General features: G+C 55.6%; 4 protein-coding genes across 4 annotated transcripts; 2 read left to right on the top strand and 2 right to left on the bottom strand.

Moving 5' to 3' along the window:
- Positions 1-581: 581 nt before the first annotated feature.
- On the bottom strand, positions 582-1476 carry MFIFM68171_00243 (MARVEL domain-containing protein; the record flags this gene model as incomplete). The annotated part of the gene is made up of 3 exons (XM_071055665.1): positions 582-813; positions 873-1169; positions 1226-1476. The coding sequence occupies 3 exons, from the start codon at positions 1474-1476 to the stop codon at positions 582-584; spliced, it is 780 nt and encodes a 259-aa protein (XP_070911766.1).
- A 2924-nt stretch (positions 1477-4400) lies between these two features.
- Positions 4401-8978, top strand: MFIFM68171_00242 (Histidine protein kinase NIK1; the record flags this gene model as incomplete). The annotated part of the gene is made up of 2 exons (XM_071055664.1): positions 4401-8819; positions 8886-8978. 2 exons carry the CDS (start codon positions 4401-4403, stop codon positions 8976-8978), a joined length of 4512 nt encoding a protein of 1503 aa, XP_070911765.1.
- Positions 8979-11391: 2413 nt separating this feature from the next.
- On the bottom strand, positions 11392-13355 carry MFIFM68171_00241 (PH domain-containing protein; the record flags this gene model as incomplete). Its single annotated transcript, XM_071055663.1, has 5 exons — positions 11392-11604; positions 11662-12007; positions 12059-12774; positions 12830-13025; positions 13081-13355. The coding sequence occupies 5 exons, from the start codon at positions 13353-13355 to the stop codon at positions 11392-11394; spliced, it is 1746 nt and encodes a 581-aa protein (XP_070911764.1).
- Positions 13356-19531: 6176 nt separating this feature from the next.
- MFIFM68171_00240 (uncharacterized protein) lies at positions 19532-22524 on the top strand (the record flags this gene model as incomplete). Its single annotated transcript, XM_071055662.1, has 5 exons — positions 19532-20086; positions 20144-20410; positions 20462-20638; positions 20695-20878; positions 20939-22524. 5 exons carry the CDS (start codon positions 19532-19534, stop codon positions 22522-22524), a joined length of 2769 nt encoding a protein of 922 aa, XP_070911763.1.
- Between the last annotated feature and the right edge of the window lie 785 nt (positions 22525-23309).

Below are 23309 nucleotides of genomic sequence, written 5' to 3'. Positions count from 1 at the left end.
TTTTGACAGGTTGGGGGTTAATTACTGCTAGTGGTTGTGGTAGTGGCGGTGGTGATGATGATTGATAAAGAGGATGTGAGGTGAGTGGAATTGTGGAAGGGGATGAGCTGGGTGGGTGGTGAACAGGTCCTGTACGACAGAGTGGATGGAAAATGAACATGCTGACAGAGCTACGAGGGCTGAACATGGGTCATGGACGACTGCGGTGGTATATGGTTCTGATCGAGTGACGAGGGGTAAAACAAGGCCAAACGTGGATGAGGCGTAGTGAGTTATATCGACTACACTATGTAGGACGGGACAACCCAGGCTATTCTTTCATGACCTGAACCCTGACTCCGTGACCCTTATCGACTAGGGAATTTCTCGACTCTCCGGTGGATATCTGACAGAACCAACTGGTATAAGAGCGCCCAATGAAATCGCCCCCTCTTCCCTCTGTTCCCTTTTCTTCCGGTAAATGATTGAAAAATAAGATATACAAGCCTTACGGCATCCTGGATCATCCCAGGCTTCACACTCCTTTTGCCCGCCAGGGGTAAAATGGTACTCAACCCCAATCAAAGAGGCCGTATTTGCCGCTACGCGTAAGTAGTCCGGAGGGGTAATTTCCTTTCGAGTGCGTGGAAGGCCTGCGTCCGCGGAGTAAAGGGCACTTGCTGGGCCGGGGTCGGGGGTTGCATCTCGACCCCCTTGTCCCTGCTTCTGCCGTAGCCGTAGTCGTCCTCATCATCCGAGTCCTCCATCATGTCGAGCTCTTTGTTTGGGATCATGGCCCAGATGGCGAAGCCCAGTTGGAAGACGTAGACGGATCTAAAAGTTCTGTTAGCTTGACGAGGCATTCCCGTCTCAGGGATGCAGGGGCTGCTTACAAGAGGAAGACGGTGGCGGCAAACGCGCCCTTGACCATCTGGCAGCCCTTGACTGCGCCATACGGTCTGGCAACGTCGCAGCTCAGTCGGATGTACCAGGCCGATGGGCTGGGGTATCGCGCATCGGCATAATCGGGCCCAGCCTGGCCGTAGACACTCACGGCATACAAGGCCGTCATGATGACACCGGTGATGGTGCCCAAAATGGGGTAAAAGACCTGCATGATGGTCGCGATCATCTTGGCCAGAAGGACGAAGAGGGATACGATGGAGATAGCGACATTGAAGTCGGTTAACCTGTTGGACGGGTTAGTCGACCGGACCGTCTAATCTCACTGTCGGGCCGCACTCACGTCTGCGACCAGACAAAAGGGATCGGGGGAAGTTCTCGGTGATTGGCATAGGCGAGGAGGATCATGGTCGGGCTCGAGTTAAGCTTGAGGTCGTGACCGATCGTCCAGAAAAGGGTGCGGTAGGCGTCGGGTTGCTGAAGGGCGAAGAGCACGAGGAGCGGAATTATGCCGGCCAGTTCGGGGACCATTCCCCAGTATAGAGGCTTCTTCGCCCTCCACGGCCGATGGAAAATTCTGTATGTCCACGCCATTGTTGCTCAAGTCGTCTCTCTCTTTGCCCGGCTTTGCCGGGTGTGCCGCTCTTGGCTGACGGGTTTCGTTTCTGCGTTCCGGAGACGATTCGTAGAACGGGCTCGCATGGACGTCTGTCGCTGCAATTGCTTGGTGGGCAGTCGCTCCCCCCCTTTCAACCGTTCGTCATCGGGACGATTGCAGATTTTGGCGATGATCAATCTCACCGAGCTAACTCAGGTCGCGAAGCGGAGCTGAGAGGGAAGGGGACGGCGGCGACGATTTAAAGCGCGGCACGCAATTGTCGCTCACAGGCCACCCGTCCTGCCGCCCGAGTTTATGATGCACCCCTCAACCCCCCCAATCCGAGCAGCCTGAGATGTGGGTGACAGGTCAATCACAGCTCACATCCAATGAAGGGCCCGTGCAAGTCTGGTTGCGGCGCCGTGTAAGCGCCCGCTCGTCCAATCCCAGCATGCGATGCGGGGGCCAGGAAGGGGTGCGCACAGCTGCGGCGGACCGGCAAGCCCTTGATAGCCCGTACAGACACCTGGCAGCTACCACCCGTGCTACCCGCCGATGCTGCACCACGCCGCCATTCAGCGCTTCTCTGGCACTTGGTCTTGCGATGCCGCCTGCCGAGCTGCCGTGCTGTGTGTGGTAGGTGTCTTCACGCCATAATCGGCATAACTCCGTGGACTTATTTTAGCCATGGCATCTCCCGAATCCCGACAGATCCCCCCAATTCCCCCCGATCGCATTGCCCAGCGCCTATCCGGAGGCCATATTGCGGAAGCAACCGATCACCTCGCGAGTGAGGCGTCCGGATCACGCCGTGCGTCGGTCGGGCTCGGGCTGCATTGTCGCAGCCACCGACCGCAGGCGTTTTGCGGGGGCGATTTGGATCAGGAGATTTGTCAAGCTGAATTGGCCGGCAACGGCGCCTGCTGGCAGCGCCTCGATGTTGTTACACAACCTGTACAGGTGGTAAGTTACCCAACAATGCCCAGAGACGAGAAATACGGCGCCGAAGCTTGTTCAAGCATCCTGTACGGAGTACACGGCATGGGCAATTTGTGTGCTTTGCTTAATCCGGGCGAGATTCGCCCCGGAGTGTGGAGGAGACCGAACTTGGGCGATCAGTGGGTCATGAGATCTCAGATTGCCAAGTTCTCCCCAGGCCCTAGACGACGCCTTTGTTCCAGCTGGTTTCGTGATTCACCGACTGAAGGCTGTCCGTCCCGTTTCGAGACGACGCGCGTGTTGCAGCTCTCGCGTCGACCGCATGACAGAAAACGGCAGCCAGAACGTCAAGTTCGGCGGTGATCTCGACCAGTTGTGTCCCCATGGGAATTGAGGAATGCCGCACATCAGCGAATGGGAATTCCCCGTCCGCGGGAATCATCAGACCACTTCGACGTTCGAGCTGGGGGAGCCCCACCCGTCGCTGATTGGTTTTCTGCGTTCCTGTATCGCTGCTCGCGTCGCCAAGCCCGAGGGCAGAAATCGGCCGTTCCAGAACCGCAAGATGGGCGCCGCATACAAAATCGCGTGCTCAATGACGTTCCCCCGAAAAAGAAACCCGGCACCGTTCCGTTATCTGTGATGCCGGGCAGAGCACACGTACTTTTATAAAGCACGTTACTTCGTCCCACCGCCAGACAGAGGGAAGACATCAGAAGCTGAGAACGGCGGATCGGTTCTGAACCTCGCAGAGTTTGGACGAGCCGGGCAGAATCCTTCTCCAGGCGCCTTGTCCCTGTTTGGAAAGGAGCTACACGTCTCGTGTCGACGACGGAGAAAAGAGTCCGGGTCAAGACGGCCAGCGCACGCGGCTTTTTCGGCTGGCAGCACATGAGAAGGAAGGCAGCGTGTCGTCGATGGTGCTAGAACGGGCTCGATGGCGGGCGCAAGCGATTTTGCATTTGTATCGTAACCGTGTTATTATTATTACATGGATGGAGGCTGACCAGCCGGCAGTGGTGGGGACCGTGACCTGAAGACGGTCGCTGCGGAGTGGTAATTGCAAGGGGGCCGTTCTGGCGTCCCACCCAGGGCCAAATCGCACGAGAAAACCCGGAGCTCCAGACTCCCATGGACCCCCGACCCCCTGTCACAATGCTCCGCCGCCTGCTCTTCTGGGCGAACTGTTGAGACTTCCTCAGTCCACTTTTGATGCACCGTTTTACGACGCAGTACCGATCCGTCCTCTCTGACGGCTGTGTGAGCAGACACAAAGCACCGCTTCCCTGCGTCTGAGCGTGGAGGTTTCTGGCCCGGGGGGTTGTAAGGACGGGAAAGACAGCGGATTGGCGACGGCAGCACTCGCCCCTGCCCTGAGCCATTGCACATACTGCACAAGGCAAGGCAGGTAGGTAGGTAGTCACCGTCTGCAGGACATTGCAGCGTTCTTTCACCGGGCGACTTCCCCCGCGACAGGTGAATTTCCCTTCTTAGTCAGTCGTCTAATTTTGCGTGCCCGTCCAAAAAAGAAATAGAGGGGGGGAAAAATAAATAATAAAACAAAAAAAAAAAAAAAAAAAAAACCCATGTTGTTCTGGTCTGTATTATACTGCGGAATGCCGCATGCAACAGAAGGAGATAGAACAACAAGCGTTCCCATCATCCCGGCCCCGCGATTCTCTGTTTCTCGCCCCCCTCCTTCGCCCCGAGGCATCTCGCTCTTGTTCCCCTGTGGTTGGCCAATGGGCACGGCACGATCCTGGGCTGGTTAGTTGGCCGATAAACTCGGCGGTTTGCTGCTGTCGTCGTCAATAGTCATCGCGGTTTTGTTGTCAGTGGCGGGCAGTTGCATCCACAGCAACCGTCACCTGTGCTCTCTCTTATAACGTTACTGAACAAGGAGCGAGTGTCTCGGCAACCATCAAAGCTGCTTGTTGGGACGGCGTCGAGACGAGTTTTTGTGTCATTCATTCGGTTGGGCATGACGCTCGAGGACGTACTCGAGCCTTGTATTTCTCCCTCTCTCCACGCCGCTGCTCTCGGTTCGCAGGTCCCCTCGGCGCCCGCCTCCCCACATCAACTCCGTCCTATTTTGTCCTCGCCAGTACCCGGCAGCTCTGCGGATCCTCTCGCTTGCTCTACCCCCCGCAGCAGCAGCAGTCGCCTGGCAGAAGGCACTCCCGCCCGGCCGACGACCGAAAATCGTGCAGGCGAGTGTGTTCAGGATCCAGACATTAGCCGGCATGGTCTGGCTGCTCCCGACTTAGCACGCGATATCCAAGGGGCCAGCCCGCAACCGACGGGGACCCCAGCTTGGCCCATCCCGAAGGCGCCGTCCCCCGACACCGCGATAGGGCCGCCGGCAGCCTCTTCGGGCAAGAGGCCCTCTGCGGCCGACAAGTGCGCGACGCAACCCCTCGGCTCGCCGACAAAGAAGCCACGGCTCGTGGCCCCCGGTAATCTCTCACTCCCGCCTTTCCCTGAGATCTGGGACCAGCGAGACTCGAGCCCCAATCCTGTCATGTCGCCGCTCTTCTTCTCGAAATCGCCTAAACCGCCAATGAACCGCCTGTCGAGCTTCCCCTCCGTGGATGCGGCTCGTTCCATGATGGGCGGCCAGGAGAATGCCAGCCGTGTCACGACGCTCCGCCTGCCCAAGGCTCAGGTGAGCGCGGCTAGCCCCCCAAGATCCTCGGGCAGCCCAGGAAGCTGGTCGCCAACCGAACTTTCTAGTCTGTCGCGCAGCCCGGACGGCTGGCCGCCCCCATCCACCATCCAGCTGCTCCAGGGCATCGGCGTCGTCGAGCTGTTGGAGCAGGACGACAGGCCAACCTTCGTCATTGATCTCAACGACCCGGCTAACTTTAGATCGGGCCCCCTGCACATGATGTTTGCCAATGCGGCGCTGAGGACAGCGCCCGGCGTCTTGGGGCTGCTACAACAAGACACGGCGGCGTCCGGGCATAACCCCGAGTTTCCCGGCTTCAGAGCGTGGGCAGTGAGCCTGGTGCGGGAGAAAGAAGGGCAGTACGTGGCCGCTCCGACCGTGACTTATGCAGGGCTCCTGTGGACATCTTCAACGCTCCGGAGGCGCTTCCGAATCATACGTGGAAGCGGTTTCACAGCCTCAGCGACCCCGACATCGCCCAGCCCGGCGCCGCAGCGGTCTCCGGCGGCGGACCAGAAAATGAATGGAGCCTGGCCGGTTGATGGACCAAGGGAGCGCAACGATTACTTTGGACAGCCCATAGATGGGCACGTACGCGCTCATTCTGAACCCCGACGCAGGCCCGAACCCATCCCCGATGCTGTTGTCCGACCGTTTGACGATCTGGCTCTCGCGACTCCTCTCTTACCGCAACTCCAGACGACCTTCGACTGGACCCGGATCCCCGCCGATGAGCCCAGTCTCTCCGCCCACCATCAGTTTGCACGGTCGATCGACTGGGGGTCTACCCCTCTGGGCCCCGTCGAGTCGTGGCCCCCGGAGCTTCGCATCATGACGAACATGATCATGGGAAGCCCACATCCGGCGGCGCTTTACTGGGGCAAAGATTACGTTGCTATCTACAACGAGGCCTACATCTCGCTCGCCGGCCAAAAACATCCGCAATTGATGGGATCGCGGTACCGTGACATCTGGCCCGAGATATGGGACGAGATTGAGCCAGTGTTCGAAAGCGCTTGGAACGAAGGGAGAGCGACGATGAAGTACGACGACTGCCTCTTCATCACACGTCATGGCTTCTTGGAGGAAACGTTCTTCAACTGGGCAATCATCCCGTTGGTCGGAGGCGACGGCACGGTGGTAGCGCTCTACAACCCGGCTTTCGATAACACGCTGCGGAGGATCAATGAGCGGAGGATGTTGACGCTCCGCGAGATCGGCATCACGACATCGCAGGCCCGTGACGTCAAGAGTTTCTGGGAACAGCTCCAGAAAGGCCTAGAGTACAATGAGTTCGATGTTCCCTTTGCCCTCATATATTCGGTCGGCGAGGACGTCGAGAGCGAAGTGTCGTCTATGAATTCGGGTAGCCTCTCAAATCCGCCACAAATTGTGCTAGAAGGCTCCGTCGGTGTTCCCCAGGGCCACCCCTGCGCCATCATGTCGATAGACCTGCGCAGGAGCGAGGAGGGATTCGCGCCGTACATGAGGGAGTCGATGGCACAATCGGCCAGCCCCGTAATCCTCAGCGAGGAGGACGGTACGTTGCCGGCCGGACTGCTCCAAGGGCTCTCATGGAGAGGGTTTGGCGACTCCTGCCGTACCGTTGTCGTGTTTCCCGTTCATCCCACGACTGCCGGGGACATGGTAGTCGGGTTCATTGTCTTGGGCGTGAACCCTCGACGGCACTACGATGGAGACTACCAACTGTTTATCAGTCTTCTCTCCCGCCAGCTCGCCACGTCGCTAGCGTCCGTCGTCTTGTTTGAGGAGGAGATCAAACGCGGTCAGAGGGCTGCGCGGCTGGCAGCGCTGGATCGGCAGGAGCTCTCGCTGCAGCTCCATCTTCGGACCCAAGAGGCCGTCGAGAGCGAGTACCGATTCGCAAGGATGGCCGAGTTCGGCCCTGTGGGCTTGTTCATCGCCGACAGTAACGGTCACATCAACTACTGCAACGAGATGTGGTACAAGATCTCTGGCCTAGACAGGACTACAACCACGTTGGATGCGTGGATGCATAGCATCCGCGATGAAGATCGGCTTGGTGCCGAGAGTGCCTGGCGCCGTCTGGTGGAAGAAAAAAGAGCTGTGACGCACGAGTTCCGGTTCAAGGGTTCCAGGGAACTCATCGACGGCCACTCGGTCGATATCTGGGCGTTGCTTAGTGCGTACCCCGAAAAGGACGAGGCTGGGGAGCTAAAGAGCATTTTCGGCTGCATCACAGACATCTCGCAACAGAAGTGGGCCGAGGCTTTCCAGAAGCAAAGACGAGAGGAAGCCGTCGAGATGAAGCGCCAGCAGGAAAATTTCATTGACATAACAAGTCACGAGATGCGGAACCCGCTGAGCGCTATCCTGCAGTGTGCCGATGAGATATCTTCCAGTTTGGCCCGGTACAAGCAAGGGAGTGCCTTGGCACAGGCGCAGGCACCCGCAGCCCTGTCCCTCTTGGTTGACAGCTGCATCGAGGCCGCCGGGACCATCTCGCTCTGCGCTAACCACCAGAAACGAATTGTCGACGATATTTTGACCCTGTCGAAGCTCGACTCGAATTTGCTGCTCGTGACGCCGGTCGATGTGCAGCCCGTCAAGGTGGTGCAGGAGGTGCTCAAGATATTCGAGGCTGAACTTATCTCCAATGGGATTGAAGGCCAGTTCTGCGTCGAGCAGTCATACAGGGACCTGGCCATAGACTGGGTGAAGCTGGATCCTTCACGGCTCCGCCAGGTCCTTATCAACCTGATGACCAATGCCATCAAATTCACCCAGGGCCGACCAACGCGCTCCATCGTGGTCAGTCTCGGTGCGTCCAAGGACGTGGCCGTCGATGGCCAGTCGTATATCCCTCCTCGCCACCCAAACCAGGGGGACATCACCGATGACGCGGATTGGGCCGATGGCGAGAAAACTAACCTCCACCTGGCTGTTTCTGACACCGGGCCCGGGCTGGACGAGAACGAGAAGAAGACGCTGTTCCAGCGGTTTTCGCAAACCAGCCCGAGGACCCATGTTCAATACGGCGGCTCGGGCCTGGGCCTCTTCATCTGCAGGATACTGACGGAGCTGCAGGGTGGTCAAATCGGGGTGCATTCGCAGAAGGGTCTGGGCAGCACCTTTTTCTTCTACATCAAGAGCCGGAAGTCACATCCCCCCTTGACCGTCTCGCCGGCCGGCACGTCCACGCCCAACAACGTTCCGCCTTCCCCTCTACGCATTGTGCCGCCCATGCAGAGTCAGTCCATCATTGCCAGCCCCGCCACGTCGGCAACGGAACCTATTCACAAGCAACCAGTGCTCTCCTCTCCTACGAGGGGCTGTAACGTCAAGCGCCTCGACGTTCTGATCGTCGAAGACAACCTGGTGAACCAAAAGGTCCTGCAGCGGCAGCTGCAGATTTTCGGGAACAATACCTATGTTGCGAACCACGGCGGCGAAGCCCTGGCGGCAATACGGCGCTCTCGCTTCTGGAACGAAAGCGCTGCCGTACAGAACAGACCGTTCTGGCTCTCGTCCATGGACACAGAGCCAGGTGGCTGCGGGGATGGAGAGGACATTCCAAACATCTCGGTCATCCTGATGGACCTGGAGATGCCCGTCATGGACGGCATGAGCTGCACCCGCGAGATTAGGCGCCTCGAACAAGAGGGCCTCATCACGCGCCATATACCCATCATCGCCGTCACTGCCTATGCACGGCCGGAGCAGGTGGAGAGCGCGAAGGCCGCTGGTGTTGTAAGTTCCCTTTTCTGCCAATCAAACATTGGTGATGGTGAGATCTTGATTGCTAATCGTGTATAGGATGACGTGATCTCCAAACCCTTCCGCATCCCTGAGTTGATACCCAAGATCGAAGAGCTTGTCGAGAAATACACCATACCGTCGTGGCCTTGATGTACTCACCGGGTACAAGGGTCAAGCAAGCAATCGAACGAACAAACAAACAACCAAGCAAGCGGGTCTAATTTTCACCGGCTTTTTAACCTGAACGGCGCAGAACGAGAGGGTCTACCACATGGCAAACCACACGACACAGAAATGAAATGATTTTTTTTCCCCCAAGTTGTCCAATATGGAACATGGAAAATCGGCGTCCTGGTTGGTTATCGGCGCCGTTCTTAGATGGAGGCTGTGTGGACAGGCGACGGAGTTCGGGATTCCTTTACGAAGCGTTTACTAGGGTTGGATGGACGGACGAAAGTACGCTAATTTGTTGATTTCGGCCAAACTAAGATATCGCTATTGGTGGGTGGATAACGAAGGGTCGAGGGAGTACAGTGGAGGACACGCGTCGGTATGCGACATTTGGTTAACATTTCTATGATTTACGTTCTTGTATTCACGAGCCAGGGACGACGCATCTAGACCTCTCTGGAAGGGGTGAGAAGGGGACAGAACCCGAGTGGTGGGACGGAGGACATACGCCTTACCAGCCAACGAACTTATCATATGGAGCTGGAGTTGGGACCAAATGGTCGAGAGAAGATCTAGTTGGTTGGTTAGGTAAAGTGATAGAGCTCTTTAATGTCTACTGCCGGTCGAGCGGGGTGGTACGTTTGGCTACCTGATCTCAGTTTCCCCCATCTCCCGTTTCACTTTGCATGAATCTCTATGACTGAAGCTATCCTCACATCCCTCGTCAAAGCCACCTTGAGACCTGTCCGAGAAACAATTCGCAGTGCTGATTCTAGTTCGGGCCTGCCAGGCATCCCGACAATTCGTCATCTCGCAGCATCCACAACTTCGTCTGCTTTTCCATCCCTCCCTTTGTTTCGTTTCTTTTTTCTCCCTATTTGAAACTACCGCCACGATGTCAAGTGAAGGTGAGGAATAATGGTTGACAAAGAGAGAGCCGTATCAGACCTGCCACTGTTTCAGTTACTACGTTATCTAGGAACCGGCGGTGCTCTGCCCGACAGGTCACGTTGCAAGGAGGTAGTGGCGCTTTCAGTTTGCAACGCTTAACCAAGTCCGACCGACCCCGTTTTGACAACGACATGGAACTGTTGCTACCCTAAACCGTCCCCCGGAGGAGCAACCTTTGCACGAGGTGCGCCGTGTTACGACTGACCACCACGAGATTTAGGGTTATCTTGGCACTACACCTTATGATACAAGTTAACCCTTGTTTGCTCAAGGTCCCGGTTCAAAATCTGTAAAATCAGAGCTCAATAGCCGAAACGGATACTTTAACGCAGGAAAATATCTAAGGGATATCAAGCATGGTGCTAAATTACATGTTTTCTTGTACTGAGACGAGGTTGTTTTGCAGTTGTGATGAAAGATTTTGCTGACTCACCCAGGTCTTCAAACTAGGCGCTACTCTAGCGGACTAAGGGAACCTTGTACATTACGTTTTCCCATACAAACTCTCCTGGGATGGGAAATTGCTTAGGAGTTTCTCTCTCTCACACACGTTCACGAGGAACCAAAACTTAAAAGTCGTAGAAGATAATATAAAAACCAAATATAAGCGAACTCAACACGCAGAGAGGTATATTATTAGCTATTAGAGAGTTGTGCTTGGGCTGGCCTCCCCCATCCTCACCCTACGTGGTGAGGAGCACAGGAAAAGGACCATGACCCGTCCGATGATTCACCCTAGTCGACACCCTTCTCATCATCCACTTCATCATCCTCGACATCAAACGGCCCCCATTTTCGTCCTTTTTTTTTTTTTCTTTTTTTCTCGTCGTTTTCTTCCAACCTCCTCTTCATCAACCCATCCGTTGATCGTCCTTCTCATCAGACAGAGACCCAAAGCCAAATGACTGTGCCTTCTCTTTGCCAAGGGGAGGGGGTATACTTTGGGTATCAAAAGGAGAGAACATGGCAAAAACAAGACATCATGTACCAGGAAAGACCTCAAGCGGCGCAAGAGCAGAAACAAAAACAGCAAAGCAGTAGCAGTAGCGGCAACGCGACGATGTCCCAAAAAGGAAATCGGTTTGTTTTGTGCAAAAGAGAAGTTGAGGGTTTTGCTTCAAACGGCGGGCGCCCAAGAGACGTGCAGGAGCCACGCCTATTATCGTTCGTCGCGCGCTAAAGCTGATGGGTATCAGAGAATCAATCTTGACTGGGTATCTTGAAATGCAGATCCGATTCCGGCCAAACCCCAGCGGTGAAAGGGAAGAGGGCGTGTTCCTCTCAAGGTGGCGTGCATTGAATGATGGCGGTTGTCATCCGCGAATTCGCTCTAATTTTTCATCTTTTTTTTTGGCTTCCGTGTGCATCTTGTCTCTTGTCCCCGACGGACGTTCATGTATCAAGACAAGCCCGGATCTCAGGCGGCGGATGGCGCCGTCCTCTAAGCGGCGGCAGTCACAGCCGGGGTAGACTCCACGGGCTTGGGGGTCTCCTCCTCGGTAGCCGGGGCGGCAGCAGCGGTCTCGGCTTCGGCGGGCTTGGCGGCCTCGGCAGCGGGCTCGCTAGCAGCCTCGGTGGCGGGGACAGCAGGGACGGCGGGCGTCTCCTCGACCTTCTCCTCAGCCTTCTCGGTCTTCTCGGCCTTTCCCTTGCCCTGCAGATGATTGTTAGCTACTATTATAACCAGACATATTCCACTCTCAACACGGACCTTGATCGTAGCACGGAGCTTGGAGAATGGCGATTTGGGCTTATCGGCCTCCTCGTCGGAAGTGGTACCCTCTTTCTTCTTGCCGAAGGCGAAAGGCAGAGAGCTCTTGCGCTTCTCAGACTTGACTTCCTTCTTGGTCTCACCGTTAACGGCCGGAGTGGTTTCGACCGTCTCAGTGGGAGCAGTGGCAGGGGACGTGACCTCGGTCGACAGGGGCTCAGTCGTCTCGACAGCGGGGATCACCGGTGCCGTCTCGGCGACCGCCTCGGTGGCAGGGGTCTCCTCGGCAGGAGAGGCCTCAGCAGGTGCAGCAGCCTTCTTCTTACCGAATGAGATGTTGAAGAAGCTTCGAGACGGTTAGCAGAGGGCCTTTAGCAATGCGAGCCATGTTCCTTACCTAGTGCGCTTGGTGTGAGTGGGCTTGACGGCCTCGGTGGTCTCCTTCTTCTCTTCCTCCTTCTTCTCCTCCTTGTCTTCGGCCTTCTCCTCGGACTTGGCCTCAGAGGCAGCCTCAGTGGCGGCAGGAACGGGCTCGGTGGCAGCGTCGGTGGCAGCTTCGGTAGTAGCCTCGGCAGCAGGGGTCTCAACAGCGGCAGCGGCAGCGGCAGCGCTAGTCTCCGCAGGTGGCTCAACCTCAGCCTTGGCCTCGGCCTCAGCAACCTTCTTCTCTTCCTTCTTGCCGAGCAGATTGCCGAAGATGGAGGTCCGCTTGCGGCTGGCAGAGCGGCGCTTGGGCTCCTCCTTCTTCTCCTCAGCCTTCTCCTCATCCTTCTTGGCCTCCTCCTTAGCAGGCTCGACGGCAGCGGCCGTCTCAGTGGCAGCAACCTCCTCGGTGGTGGTGGCGGCGGCAGCGGCAGTAGCCTCAGGAGCCGGCTCAGCAGCCTTCTCCTCTTTCTTGACGGGAGCTGGCTTCAAGCTCTCAAGAGTCTTCTTGTACGTCTCAGACTCGGTGATGGTGGTAGCAAGCTCCTTGGCCTCCTCAATCTTGACTTTCAGCTGAGAGACCCAGTTGTCACGCTCAGCAGTGCTGGAAGCCTTGAAAGTATGCTTGTGGCCCTTGGAGGTGAAATGGAACTTGTTGGCACCGTCGACGACGGGCTCCGAAGCCTCAGCCTGGTGAACAAGTTAGCGAAGCGGCCCAAAAAGTTATGGGCACTATCTGACATACTAGCTGGATAGCGCCGTGGGGCGTAGTCTTGTCGCCCTTCTCACTGTAGAACAGGAGACCCTTGCCAGTCTCGGCGGCCCATGCTGTCACATGGTGGGCGACGTCTGCAACCTTGTCGGCCTTGAACGAGCTGATCGCCTTCAGGTCGATGGCCTCAGAGCCAAACCAGAAGAGCTGCTTCGTGTAGATCAGGTTCCTCGGTTCATGTTAGTCCGCTGACACAACGACCGCGGCGTCTGGGTAAGCCTTACTTGGGGAAGTTGGCGCCCTGGCCCTTGTGCTCGAGGCTGCCCTCCTCAATGGGTTTGACCTCCTCCTCCTTCTTGGCCTCTGCGGCGGCGCCGGCAGCGGTGTCGGCGGCAGCGGTGGTCTCGGCGGCCTCAGCGGCAGGGGTAGCCTCGACAGCCGGGGCAGCAGCAGTCTCGGTGGCAGCAGCGGCAGCGGTCTCGGCAGGCTTCGTCTCGACGACGGGCTCGGTGGCGGGGGTCTCCTGAGCGACCTCAGCGGGTTTCTGTGTGTCGGCCATTTTGAGAGAAATTTTTTTTCTTTCTTTCTTTTTTTTTATTTTGCTTGGACAGCAGGGTATCTCGAGAAAAGGAAAACGGGTATCCGGGTATCACTTGAGAGAAGACAGAGAGCAAGAAAAAACAGGTGCCAGAGTGATGGTATTAGTATCACGAGTGGCCTGCACGGATCTCGGAAAATGGCAGAAAATCCCGGCGACGAGATTTGTGTTTGAAGGGTGCAGTGGGAAGGAGAGAGAAGAGGGGAGAAGGGAGGGAGGCCTGCCGCGTGATGGCCGCCGGGGGTACTTATTTCGGCACGAGGCAGGTCACGGTGGTCAAGTTCGCGTGAAGAAAACGGCAGAACCTCCTTGTGCAATCCGCCCCTCGGCAGCTTTCCAACCTGAAGGCTGGGCGTGCTGCCGGTCCCTGGGCTCTGACTGGCCCGACGCTCCCTCGTCTACCCGCAGGCCCCAAAACGGAAGCAAGCTCTGTGCGGCAACTCGTCAACAGAAGCCCCCAATCAGCGCCGCCCAAAGAGCCCTGCGGTGGTCCTCACCTCGAGCAGACAAAGGCGCATCGCCCTTCGTCAATGGCCAATCTTTCAGACGAGATTGCTTCAAACCGTTTTTGGGCAGGGATTCCAGTTCTCCTTCGCACGCGCTTCTGCTGCAGCCACCAGCAGCTCAGAGACCCACAGCTGCTGCATCTCGCTGGTCAGTGCGCCTCTGGGGTTGTGTCAGCCCACAAATACTTCCGCGACAAGTACCGGCATCGCGCTGCTCACCTGCAATCCACTGCAACCGCGCCAGTCAAGCCCACCGGTTCCTGCTCCGTTTCGCCCCTCTGCGGTCGCCAGAGCACTCCCAAGGGACGCCTGCCTGTCTTCGGGTGACTTGGGCCGGCTGTCACTCGGCCAGGAAGCCTTGCCTGTCTCCCTGTCGATCAAGCCTTCCTGGTCGGGGTCTGGGGTTGCCCTCATCAAACAGCATTCTCCATCACCTAACCTGAGCTGCCACCCCCCCGTCGGCACGTCAACCACGCCGCTGCGCTGCGTGCGCTGTCGACAGCTGCTCAGAAAGCCTACCGCTGCCAATTTTAGCGTAGAGCCTACGGCACAATAGGATTTGTCTGTTACCCGGTTCCGCAATGCTCAGAGATTCCTAACCTCCGGTCCTGCAATTTGGACTCGCAGAAAGAAATCTTAACGACGAGGGCGCATAATACGGTCGTATCCCTTTTGCAGATGCTCTCACCAACCCGCTACCGCAGTATCCACAGCTCCACCCGTAAAATTTGGTTCAGATGTTATGTGGACGTAATCAATTGAGGATCCACACCGATTCCCACTCGACTTTTCCGCTAGCCTTGCATCTCGCCGGGACCGGCGAAAGACTCCCCACATGACGTTCGGTTCGGACGAGGCCCCGATAGCTGCCGCAACGAGCCCCGGGGCTTGCAGGTCCAAGAGACATGGCGTTGTTTTCTTCCGATTGCGTGGACGGTGAGCTTGATGTCGATGTGTGCGAGATTTGAAGGCACAAGATGGATCTTAACCTCGACTGCGGTCAAGAGAAGCTCCCACTGTAAGGCACTGCGCTGGACTATCCCTCCCCTGGCGTCAGATCATCCTGACACTCTTGGCTCCACCCGACGCCGCGCATCAGTGAAACGCAGTCCCCCCCTAAGGGTTCATGGCCGAGTTTGTAGCCCTTTCCCGCGATGCGTCGTTGGCAAGTCTTTCGACTCCGTCTCTCGCCACCGCGAATGATGTGACTACATTGTATTGTAGGTCATATAAATCCAAACGTGGCAGCCAGAGACTGACCTCGGATAGGCGTCAACCTGCTTCGCAAGCTCTTGGGGTTTTGCTTGTTGACGAGGTAACGCTTGTGACCCCACCCTGTCCCGCTCTCAGCGTCTCCCAGGCGTCTTCCGACTGCACTTTCGGTCGTCAAGGTGGTCAGAATCCAGAAGCAAGGCGAAGCTGAGTTTGTTCTCACTGGTGCCTCTTCCTCACAGGCCTGGCGTCTTTCCAAGCCGGCCAATGTCATGCAACTCTGAGGACGCATGATTCCTCAGTTGCAGGTCGCTGGGTGGGTCACACCCTGAACACCGTGCCGCCCACGAAGCCCCTTCCGCGGCTCGTTGACGCTCCTCCAAACACCGTCTTGGGACGCATGCACATGAACTGATTGGCGTCTGGAAGCTGGCCTCTGGCGAATTCGAAAAGGATTACAGAGCGGGTCCGAGATTTGGCTATATCCAACCCGTGGCCCAATTTCGATGCCGGCCATCATACGTCAATCCTCGGAGTTTTTTTATGGCCTTCGCAGTGTATCCCGCGTAGGTCGGCAGCTATTCCCGGCAGTGTCCGTTCAGGCCTCCTCAACAGCCCGTCTCCTGCTTAACGTCTTGGCCACAACGGCGTCTTGAATTCAGACTCACCGCCCGCCCCCCTCGGACACAAGCGAAGGGCTTGCTGGCTGCCCCTGATGGCAAGGGGCGCCGCCAACCAGAACCGCTTTGTCGTGGGCACGGCGCTATCCATGTAGGGGCTGCTGACTGCGACCGGGCAGCATTGGCGGGTCCATACATGCTCCCAGAGCGGCTTTCACCCTGTGATGCGCGCTTGACCAGAATGATCTGTGCTCGCCGATTTCGTTTTTGAGGTTAGTGCCGCGATTTGGCTGCAGGGCAACAAGGTAAACAGCAGTCCGATATCTCGCTCGGGATACAGCATTGAGCAGTCCTGGTGGACGCCCGGTGAACGCCAGGGCGGACGCCAGGCAGACACACGAATCAGAAAGTTTCGTCAATGCAACCAAGTCAGCCAAGAGAGATACGGCAGGAAACTCCGATATCTCAGGGCCAGACGGCGCTAAGTCGTTTAGGGCTAGTGCACCGATTTCGTTTAGACCCAGATCTTCAACGTTTCCACGGGTGAAGCATGCAACCGGGAACAAGAAGGACAACCGAAGACGGTGAAATAAAAGATCAGGATATTGGAAAGTTAGAGCCAGCGAGCATGTGCCACAGGGTAAAATATTAGACTGACCATCCGATGGATATCTTTGCCCCCAACTCCGTTACTCAGCACTTGCAGTGAATGCCCGATTTCATCTCAGATATCGACACCTGGCTCAGTGTTGAGCAGTCTCAGCCTCCATGGAAAATACGTTGTGCTACACTGTACTACCTATGGGGAGATATCACGATATAATGGTTACCGCTGTCTGCTCTGCACCTTTCCTTTAAAGCCAACTAGCATTACGATACGATAACGATCCTTTCCGGTCAGTTGCATAATCACACCCTCTCTGTCTCTTCCTCTGTTTTTTTTCTTGGGCCAGTCCTTGCTTGACGCAAGATGCGGGGGAACTTCCGCCTTACCACCCACACTTGCATCGCACCTGACCTCTTCTCCCCACCAAGTACTGCACCCAAACGTTCATGCACGATGCTGCAGGACTATAGCGGTGTTCCACTGCCCTGCAGAGCATATGTGCGAGGGCGTGGGTGCCCAGTTCCTGCAGCGCGACCCCTCCCCTTTCTCTTTTCATCCCCTACTCTTCGGCTCGATATCGAACTCCCATAACGATTTGCCTCTAAGGTAGTATCGTTCACCATACGTTCCCTCTGGTTTTTACCGCCATTATGACAAGTCATCCTCGGGTAGTGAGGTGCAAAGGCCCCACACACCCAATCCGATAAACAGGGCGATATGGGTACCGCCCGACACCAATCGTCGTGGTGGTTGCACAACCGCACAATCCGAACAGGACGGCACGCGACCCCTTAACACCCGCACTTCATATGATGGTAGTATGCGGAGAGCAGCAGCTCATCGAAACGGCTAGAGGGTTATGTTGTCACTTTTTCGAGTCGGTAATGTACAGCCGGACGCACCCATCCGGCTGCTTCGTCGATATCTTTTGAACCGACCCTTGTTATGGCCTATCTATGTCTTCCACACACACACACACTCTCTCTCTCTCTCTCTAAAATGGAAAGAAAAAGAAGAAGAAAAAAGAAGAAGAAGAAAACTGTGATTGTTTCATATGTTCATATAATTACAAGATGTGTTCTCTGTCTTCTATCCCTTCTCTCCCGAGATCCGAGCAAACCTGGCCTGTACTCTTCATTAACGAGTTGACATGGGGGGGGGGGGGGTCAGAGCCAGCAAATCTCCTGCGGAGTTTTCTACATTTTGCACGTGTATTGTCTGTTAACACCTTTGCGATTTCCCCTTTTACCATTCTTTATTCCCGTCGCTGCCATACTTTTACACTGTTTGGGTCGGTTGACTCGGCTTGTCACCCGGGATCTACAAGTGGAAAGATTGGCGGTGGGGGGTTTTCCGACTTCACCGCCTTCTCTCTGATCCGGTCGCTGGATGCCACCGGACCAACGAGTTGCTAGTACAACAAGGGGTTGTTTGTTGGGGAGGGATGAATTACTATTCAGGGGTCACACAGATTAGACATGCGTTCTGCCGGCCCGCCGGTGATTTGAGACTATTCAGACATTTGGTCTTTTGGGTTACCTCTAGCTAATACAATGTCGTTGTTTATGGAACAGTTCGGTTTGCCTCTAGATGTCTTCTGTCGGTCGGCCCGGAAGACGGGAGTGGCTCTAGGCACGTTACGTCAATTTACCCGACTCATGTTTATTTCTTACATACCTAACCACCAGACAAGGTTGTCTACGCTTCCTTTCCTTTGGCCTCATTTCTTTCTTAACTGGGCACATTCATGTTTGGGACAAGTATTTCTGAACATATGATAATAGTTGGGTGGATACGACCGACATTCTTGTTATCGTGGTTCTCCCACAGTATCAATTGGCCATGCTACTGGCCCAAGTCTGGTGAGCCGCTTGGGCTCAAGATGGTGGTTCACATACAAGACTGAGGAACATGTCCTGCATCATAATGAGAGCGTAACAGAGACTAAGCGCGGCTGGAACGTTGGGCCGGAGCACAAAGCGCAAGTCTACAGCTCCCGGACTCACTTGGCTTCTGGCCTCTGACTTCTCTCCTGAAGTCCAGTTTAATGTCTTGTTTAGCGCCACTCGCTTTATTATGTGTGCTCCCATCTTGGACGAGGAGATTCGTTAGGTGGGCCTACCGCGATCTTTCCTCATGGTAATCGGGTGGGAGAATACTGCGAGTCCATCCAGTTGAGGTAAACTCAGGGGATGCTTTCCCAGTGGCTCAGAGTGAACCAAAGCCCGACTTTCTATGACTCACATGAACCAAACGATTATCATCCTGAAAGCCTAGAGAGCGAACTCAACAACGGCATTGGAGTAACTCCGCGAGCACTCGCTTATATTGACCGACTACACGCCGTTCTCCGCAGTACCCAAGCAACGACATCCCTGAGGACCTCTCCGATTTACAAAGAAGTCTAGCGAGCCTCCAATAAGCCGCACAACCAAGCACGTCGGCTCTTTCCTGGATCTGCTTCGTCTGATCAACAGGGGCGTTCAGACTTCCCCAAACTTATTCCGGAGGAAGGCTCCCATCTTGGTGATGGGCCCAAGAGATTTACATGGGCTTACCAACTCTCTTCACCTAGCGCGTGATTCAATACGATCTCACCGCACTTTCTCCTACCCTTTCTCGCTAGACTGTCCCCAGACCCCTCCTTAAACCTTCTTCTTACGCCATCGCGCCATCGCCACCGGAGAGGCATCATCGCGAGCTAACCAACGACGACTACCAAGCACAGCGCTACGCCAGCGCGCTTGCATCATACGCAGCCAATTGACCACAGAGGCTTGTTGCCGAGAGGCAGGTAGGTTAATTTCATCTTTTATATGGTAAGATACCATTGCACCTGATCCGCAGCACTGAGCAACGTGAAACTCTAGCGTTGCCCAGCGACTACAAAGGTTTGACCCGGCGTTTGGGCGCTGTTAAGCTGGTGGCCCCTTCCTATTCAGAGCTCCTGTATAAGAACCCAAAGTGGGAGCTTGTTTCGCTCTCTTCTTCCTTTTTCCTCACGCTTTCCCACAACCCCAAAAGTTCGCCCGAGGATCGCTCTCTCCAGACGGATCCCTCAGGCTTTCCCCCACTCTTCACAGCCCTGAAACATCTTCTTTGCTCATATTTACTTCGCCACCGAGTGATCAACTGTTCGCTCATCTCCTTGATCATTTCAGCCCGCCACGTCTTGAAGCGAGCTTCTCCAAAATGTCCCGGAGGAAGAACAGGCGCGGAAATGTCCGCAATGCTGACCATGCTTCTTCTGCCCAGCCACAAGGCTCGCAACGCGTCCGGCAGCCCACGCTGGAACCCGCCCAGAGCTGCGTTTCTTCGAACCAAAAGCCGACGGGGAACGGTGGTCAGAGCAGGAGAAATACGGGACGCAAGTTCCCCCACCCGGGATTCGTCGAGACCTTGGGTCCTCCCAGTTCTTTTCGCGATCCACGGAAATCTCAGACAGCCCAGCAGCCCAATCCAACGGGAAGTCGTGGTCAAAGCGAAGAGAACGCTGCTCCCGAAGACACACTCCCCAATCTGGAGCTCCCTCACGGCTCCGTTGCCCCGAACAAGAAGCGGACTAGACGCCGTCGTCGGAGCAAGCCCAACGCCACACCCAGAGACCGGTTCCCGAAGTTGGAACTGCCCGAGGGCTACTTGTTTCCGAACAAAGAGAACTCGGAGGAGCCCCGACAGAGATCAGAATACCAGACAATGTCAGACAACTTTCGCCCAGTGAAACCCTGGGCACTGGATCCCAGATATGTAAGTATCCATCACCCCTGCCCTCGTCCTGGTTAGAGACACTGATTGCACGCCAAGCCCCGCCCGACCACCAACGATGACAAGCTTCATAGCTTCAACTATGATCGTCAGTGGCACTCGCTGGAAGGCAAAAATGTTCAGTACGAGCTCCTTAGGGCCCTGGCCAGAGGTCGCCGGGCACAACTGCCTCCACTGTTCAAAGATTCGACCCCGCAGGAGCTGCTCCAGGCGCGGAGGAAGTACGTGGCGAGCGGCGAAGTCCAGCTGTATGAGATCAGGATGGCGTACCTGGACGTCCCTAACTCGTCCAAGTTGTCCATCGTGGTAGGCTCACGCCCCTCATGCTGTCTGTTGAACCAGTATTGACCATCTCAGTCTACTCAAGCTGGTTCCGACAAGTCCTCCGCAGACGACGGGAACGGTCTGATCAAACTCCTGAAAATTCCCGAGCTTCGCAAACTCGTTGTCGATCATCTTAGTCCGAGCATTGGAGATCTCACCGCGCTTGCGGGAACCTGCAAACGCATAGCGACTTGCGTACATCTGAGCTTTGTTTGTGCTGCCCATCCAAACCCCCTTACCGGATAAGGCTGACCCCGGAATATCAGGAAGTCTGGGATTTCAATTCAGCCGTCTTTCCTATCGAGAAATTTCTCGCGAAAGAGGACGACAAAGGCCGCCCTCTCCAAGCTGACGGTGTCCGGAGCGATACACTGGTTGTCACCCAGAAATCAGACAGATCAGCTCTTGTAAAGCCTTATATGGCTAACTTCCATAACTTCATCAAGCTTTGTAAGTTTTCTGGGATTGCGAGTGCCGCGGGTCATGATTTGTAACTAACTTGTGACGTAGGCGCCGCAATCACAGCAATCCCATGGAGCTTCAAGAGCATTATCCTGGACCAAATCCCCTTTCTCGATGTCGCTACGTTTGAAATGATGGTCAACTCGATGCCCAACCTAAGTGCTATCACTGTCACTCGATGCCTCCTGCTAGATGTTACCAAGCTCAAGCCGCTGCTAGAAGTCATCCAACGCCATCCGCGGGCCGCGGGGGGCCAAGAAGGACAATCTGCTAAGTACATTTGTCTCGACTTCTTTCCCTTCTTCTTCCGCGGCCCGCAGTCTTCCAAGCGCCTAGGGTCCTATGGAGTCACGTACAATGAGCCGACGTTTCATACCCCAAAGGCCGTGTTTGGTCTGATCTTGCAGTGCTGGGACCTTTCCCAGACGGTGGGCATGGATCTGGTGAGCAACAGCTCAGCTTTCTGGAGTTTCGTGCGGCAACTGCCCGGGCCCGACGTTTTATGGGCGATCAAGGCCAGGGACGCCCTGATCACCCGCGAGCACGACCTAGGGGCAGGTATCAAGGACAAGGAAGTTGTTCTACAAGCTTTTGCCGATGATATCACTGCTGCCTTGACCGGAGACGGCTACAAGCCAGGCAATATCCCTTGGAGGATGGGAAGACATTTTCCGGATGATCATCATCGGATGGGCTATTGGCGAAAGGACTGGATGTGCAACTCCTGCCACTTCACGTACCCTGCGTCTCTCTTCCCTATCCGTCCAGGGACCTGTTGGTCTTGCAAGATGAAGACTTATGTCACTGAGATGGAATCTAGCCATCTGCGGCTTTCTCAGCTTAGTGCTATGCAGCATTGGAGAGAAGGGCTTTGCCCGCTGTCGGCAACCCTCGACGACCTACTGAGGTACCGAGAAGGGTCTCTAGACGGGGCCATTTGGGACGTGAGAGCTGCGGACTGGGCATGGGAATACTTCCTGAGGTTCCAACCCCGGGAGGGCGTTGAGCCTTATGTGCCACCCGAGCCGGAGGGCATTGACTCGAGAGCAAAGTCATTGGCTCGGTGGCGGTGGTGGAGGAGCCCGGTGACCGGTCCATTCGACTATCGAGAGGGAGGCCCTCAGTTCGAAGACCCCTGCAAATTTCCGCTCGGCCCTTCTTCCTATGAAGACGAGGATGACGGTCCTGAGCCGATGGCCAACTACAACCGTCGCTGGCGCTGGACTGCAAAGACCAATGAGCAATATCTGAACGCGTGGATCGAAGAGTTCAACCGGAAGTCCCGTCATGACCGCACTCGAGGGCACCACGACGCGAGAGACATCGAGGCTATTTCCGACCCCCGCGCCAAGCGGCAGTTGGAAAAGGCCCGCAACTCTCAAGAGGAGTGCCGCATTGCCAGGGATGCTGAGCGGCGGGCCCAAAACGGTGCGGACAAGGCACTGTACACATATCACAACGCCCAGGTTGAGGACTGCCTCGTTTCTCTCTTCACGCCGGCTTCTCTGCCTTTCAACCTTGACAAGCCAATTATCCACGAGTCGGTCAATCCTCGCGCATACTATCAGTTTGTCCAGGCGGCTTCGCGGAGCTATCTACCTTACACCTCGATCAGGAACAACTCGTACTGGTAGTTGTCTTATATATGGAACAACACTGCGGGGTATGGCTCTGCTAGCAACAGTTATCTTTGATTGCGGTATTCTGACTGACCGTGTCCATCGTCGAGTGGACAGAACTGGACCCGCGCCACTTGACCTCCATATCGTTAGCGATACCCGAGGCCACCGCATCTGCGCCGTTTAGTCGGACAACATTCTTTCATACAATGCCTTTTTTTTTCTTTCTTTTTCCTTGCTTTCTTTTCCTTTCTTTTCCTTTCTTTTCTTTTCTTCTCTTTTCAAATTATATTCTTTTCCTATCCTATCAGCCGTCACGGAAAGAGGTTTACCGTGGTTTCTTCTCTCATCGGTTCGTCTTATCCTCGCTGGGATTTGACTGGGAGTTTGGTGTACGGCGCGGTCAGAACAGGCGCGAGACATGGCGTTTACGTCGCTACTCGGCTCAAGATTTCCTGGAAAGCAGCGCAACAAGCAACGACGAAGAATACGGGCTCTTGGGAAGAAGGGGAGCGGAAAATACGGAGATGAGCCGGCGTTGGTCTGGTTTTTATAGGAGGGAAAGAATCGGATGGGGCAAGGGGAAACTGCCTCTAGCGTACTGCTAGGTCTTCAGACGCTCATTTTTTCGGTATTGCGTTTTCTAATTTTCCCAGCAGCACATCCAGATTACGTGACTTGTGCATGCGTTGTCTGCCATGTGTATTTAGATGGTCGTGAATTGGGGTTTGCTGATGCCGTGATGTAGACTTGGTTAAATGGGTTGAAATACAGGGTATATCTGGCGTCTAAGTTTTATC

The sequence above is a fragment of the Madurella fahalii genome, assembly GCF_045866475.1.
Source record: "Madurella fahalii IFM 68171 DNA, scaffold_1, whole genome shotgun sequence".
NCBI lineage: Eukaryota > Fungi > Ascomycota > Sordariomycetes > Sordariales > Madurella > Madurella fahalii.
Note: the sequence above shows the minus strand (reverse complement) of the source record. Positions and strands in the feature narration are given on the sequence as shown.